The sequence below is a fragment of the Diaporthe citri genome (assembly GCF_014595645.1).
Source record: "Diaporthe citri strain NFHF-8-4 chromosome Unknown scaffold_2, whole genome shotgun sequence".
Classification (NCBI taxonomy): Eukaryota; Fungi; Ascomycota; class Sordariomycetes; order Diaporthales; family Diaporthaceae; genus Diaporthe; species Diaporthe citri.
The window spans coordinates 4,559,368-4,563,451 of record NW_025064847.1 but is presented as its reverse complement, the minus strand read 5'-3'; the positions used below and the strand labels follow the sequence as shown (position 1 = coordinate 4,563,451).

The 4,084-nt window shown below is 55.3% G+C and overlaps 1 protein-coding gene across 1 annotated transcript; it reads left to right on the top strand.

The window, feature by feature from the left end:
* Positions 1-501: 501 nt before the first annotated feature.
* INS49_006798 (uncharacterized protein) lies at positions 502-2,220 on the top strand (the record flags this gene model as incomplete). The annotated part of the gene is made up of 7 exons (XM_043167566.1): positions 502-634; positions 809-977; positions 1,038-1,190; positions 1,255-1,351; positions 1,403-1,570; positions 1,626-1,692; positions 1,787-2,220. The coding sequence occupies 7 exons, from the start codon at positions 502-504 to the stop codon at positions 2,218-2,220; spliced, it is 1,221 nt and encodes a 406-aa protein (XP_043028710.1).
* Between the last annotated feature and the right edge of the window lie 1,864 nt (positions 2,221-4,084).

Sequence of the window (4,084 nt, the reverse complement as noted above, 5' to 3'; positions counted from 1 at the left end):
CAACCCCAACCTCCTCTGGGGCCCACGCCAGTTGGGAAGCTCGACACTGCGATGTCTGTGCCGTACCACCGCGTGTTCGACTCAACCACGGCTACAGTCATGTGTTCCTTGGTATCTTGTCGGGATGGTGAGAGGACGCCTTAGGGCCATGCAGCCGAGCTGCTGCGACAAATCAGGATCCCTAGATCCTACCATGTCATCACATCTACGCCTGCTCTCTCGACGGCGCATGCAGTCCTCCCACGATAGTACCATATAAGTCGCCTGCTTCCCGTTACCGGTCCTTCAGCCTCCTCTTTTCCCTCTCCTCCACACCGTCTTTGGTTCACCAGCCTGCTCGTTCCCATAGGACTTTGTAACCATCTCGCTCAGGTTACTTATACCCTCGCTGCCCAATCTCATCACTCATCGTTGCCAAACTTCCTTCGTTGACCACCTCATCACACTACAACACATTCACTGGACCGAGAGCCTGGCCTGTTGTTGACTACGACCGCAAACATGAAGGCCTTTGCACTACTTGCCTTGGTGGCCCCGGCGTTCGCGGAGGAATTGCTTGCCCGTGGAGGTGGTGGCGGCGGCGGCGGCGACTGGGGTTATGGTGACAAGACGACTAAAGTCACTTACACTACAAGTACGTATGATACAGATTTTGATTTTCTGTCTCATTGATTGTTACCTACGGCTGGGAAGAAGCCCCCTCCCCCATTCCAAGTCCAACCCTAGTCTATCTAAGGTCCCAGGCCTGTCTATTCAGTTCTTTGGCCAAGCTCCACCCAGACATGGCGTGTACTGACGTGAAGCTTAGCCACGGTTTGCCCTGTCACTGAGACAACCACGGATCATGGTACTACCAAGGAGTACACGTACTGGACTACCTCCACGCAAACTGTCACCAGTTGCCCTGGAGGAGAGTGTGGCGGTGTGGTCACTGTGCCTGGTCCAACTAAATACACTACCACTACGGATGTCGAAATGTAAGCCTTGTGCCCTACCCTGATTAGGTCGCGGTCGAGCAGTATCTGACTCTGGAGTAGCACCTACACTACCGTTTGCCCAGTTACGGAGACAGTCACCGGTCCCGGAACAACTTACACCAAGACTTATGAGACTACCTCAGTCGTGAAGACGGTTGTGCCAACAACCTACTACGAGACAGTTCCAGGACCCACCCACTACGAGACAACAGGGTAAGCGACTTCTATTATCGACAATGATGCTGAGGACTTTGACGGCTGACTGCTCAACCTGTAGTGTTGTGGATTACACAACCATCACTTCTTACTGCCCAGTCACGGAGACCAAGACGGAAGGTGGAAGCACCTACGAGGTCACATGGACGTCCACTTCAGTAGGTTCTTTGCGAAGCCATGAGTTTTGGACTGTTGCTGACCCCGAGTAGACCATTGTGACTCAGGCCCCTACCAAGGTCTATGAAACGACACACCTGCCAGACAAGACCAAGACAGCGGAAGTTACTGATTACACTACTCTCACTTCGCTCTGCCCCTACACGGAAACCGTGACAAAGGGAGGCAGCACCTACACGACTGTGAAGACTAGCACCGAGGTACGCTCCAACTGCTCAAAGTTTGTCTCGCAACGCGGCCGCTAACTCCCAACAGACCATCGTCACAAAGGTGCCAACGACCATCAAGGAGACCGCTTACACTACTTCTCTGACCACTGCTTGTAAGTAATTTCCCCGACTGATCCAGGCAACTCGCTGGATGAGGTATTTGCGTCAACAAAAACGGAGATTGGCTAACATGGCTGTTCAATAAAGACGAGACCACGGATGTGCTTGTGACAGTTACTCACCCGGAGTACTCTTACACGACTGTCATCGAGGGATCCACAACAGTCGTCACGCAGACCGGAACCAAGTACATCTCGGTGACGCAGGTCCACACGACCACGGAGGTCATTGCCGTGACCCAGACAAAGCACGCGGAAACAACCATCGAGACCACTGTGGGCTCTGCGGAGACCGTCTCACAGTACACCACCTACCTGGTGACCCAGAACGGCACTGTCTACTCGACCAGGTCGCTGCAGCCGACCACGGTCCAGGTGCCGACGACCGCCACGACATCCAACCTGGTGACTGCATCAACAGCAGCAACGTCGGCGCCGGTTGTGACAGCCGGTGCCAACTCCCAGAGTGGCCCGGCGGCCGCCCTGTTCGCTGGCTTCATCGGTCTCGTGGCGCTCGTCTAAGCACCATCCACTAACGTGTGACGACTCTTTACTTTTTCTTTTACACTTCTCTACATTCCTTGCACATTCAGGGGCGCATAGCATATAGGTCGGTCATGACGGTTATTCATGAGTTCACGGCCTCTCACATTCCTTTACGATATCATGAAGCGGTATACCCTGGGACTTTAAAAGGCGGCAAAATTTGGGGATTTTCGGCAAGGGAGATGGTTAATGGAATGAAAGCATATCGGCGGAGAGGCAATCGCCTTGCTTTTTATTCTTATTTTTCTGTTTCGCAGATGCGCGGGTTGGGAAGGCCAACAGGCGGGAGCAGGGACCAACACGGTAGGGCAAATACCGTGGGAATTTGCTCGGCTGGCTGTAATGAAGGTGCTCTCTGACTAGACCTCTACTACCTAGTAGTATTGATTAATTCCAAGGAGATAGACATCGAGATCACAACGCCGCGAGATGCCTGTGAGAGAGTGACCTGGCGCGCACGGGCTGATGTGCCTCAACAGGAGTCAACACACCATGACAGATTTGGGCATCCCGAATCTCACGTTCATGGTCCAGCATGGAGCCTCCCAAGACGGCGGGCGAGCTAAGGGCGAGTCGCCTGGCCATCCTTGACTCGTTCTATGAATAGAGGGGCAGACAGGCAGAGACCTAGCAGCACTGGAGCCGGAGCTGGAGCCGGAGCTGGAGCTGGAGCTGGAGCTGGAGCTGGAGCTGTCGATCTGCTTCTGCCTACTGTAAAGGGCAGGGTGGGCCAAGGTTGGCCCGCATCGGCGATGAGCTGTCAGAGGTGCGCTGGTGGATCCTGTACCTGACAGTAGGCGGGGATGGATAGCCCAGGAATGACTCGGGCGAGGTTAGGTGAGTGAGTGAGCGAGTAGCATCATGCTCTCTCTCTCTCGGTCGGACCATGTGACCGGTTCCTCCTCGTATTCAGTATCTCTTGTGTGTTCCTGGGCTGGCAGGGCTGGGCGTTTGGCCGAACGTGCCGCCGGTGAGGGAAGAAGAGGTTCTGGGTCCCGTGCCGTTGCTGCCGCGGTGGAGCTCCTCTCTGGGGAAGGCCTGTCGAAAATTCGACAGGGGGGGAGGTAGGTGGGCCGGGTTGTTGGTTGCGAGGGCAAAAACAGGGTTGTGCTCTTTAGCGAGACCCAAGATCCGTAGGGCCCAATCGATGCTCGGACCCACAGGCTAGTAATCCCTGCTGCAGATCTCACGTCACTTGGACCGCAAGTGAGCTTGACGAGTTCTTGTTCGTCCCAACAATGGTCAGATGGACCAAGCTTCTCGTCTTCCAGGCTTCAAACCCGGGCCTATGGAAGACGCCCCCAATAGCTCAGGCACGTCCGCCATGAGCAGACAAGGCTAGGGGGAAGTAGCTTCGAAAAAGAGATGGAAAAGGGGAAGATAGCAAAGCCCAGCTCCTCGTGTTCCCAGGGTGGTGTCCCGAGCCTTGTCACTGACCTTCTCGAAAGCAAAACATGCGACGGTGTGGGGCCGCGAGCCTAACGAGGCGGGGGGGCTGGGCCCGGAGGCTCGGGTCTCCCACGCGATGTGACGTCGTACAGACAATCACTCAACCTCGAAACTTATCGCCCATGCGGAAAAAAGGAAAATGCACGCTCGGGCAGGCGACCGAGGACGGGGAGTCTGTTCGCGACAGGGGTTGACGAAGGGACCTTGACGGCCGGACGGCCTATCGACGAGCTCGCTCTTCCTCGAAAGCGCGAGTCGACGGCAAAGACTAGGATACGCGCCGTTGGCTGTCCAACGATCACTTGTGTGCACTTGGAGGGGTGGTCATCACTGTGTGAATTACAGTCATCATCAAACAGCGGCTTCGCAATCGCTACTGTCAGCACTTGAT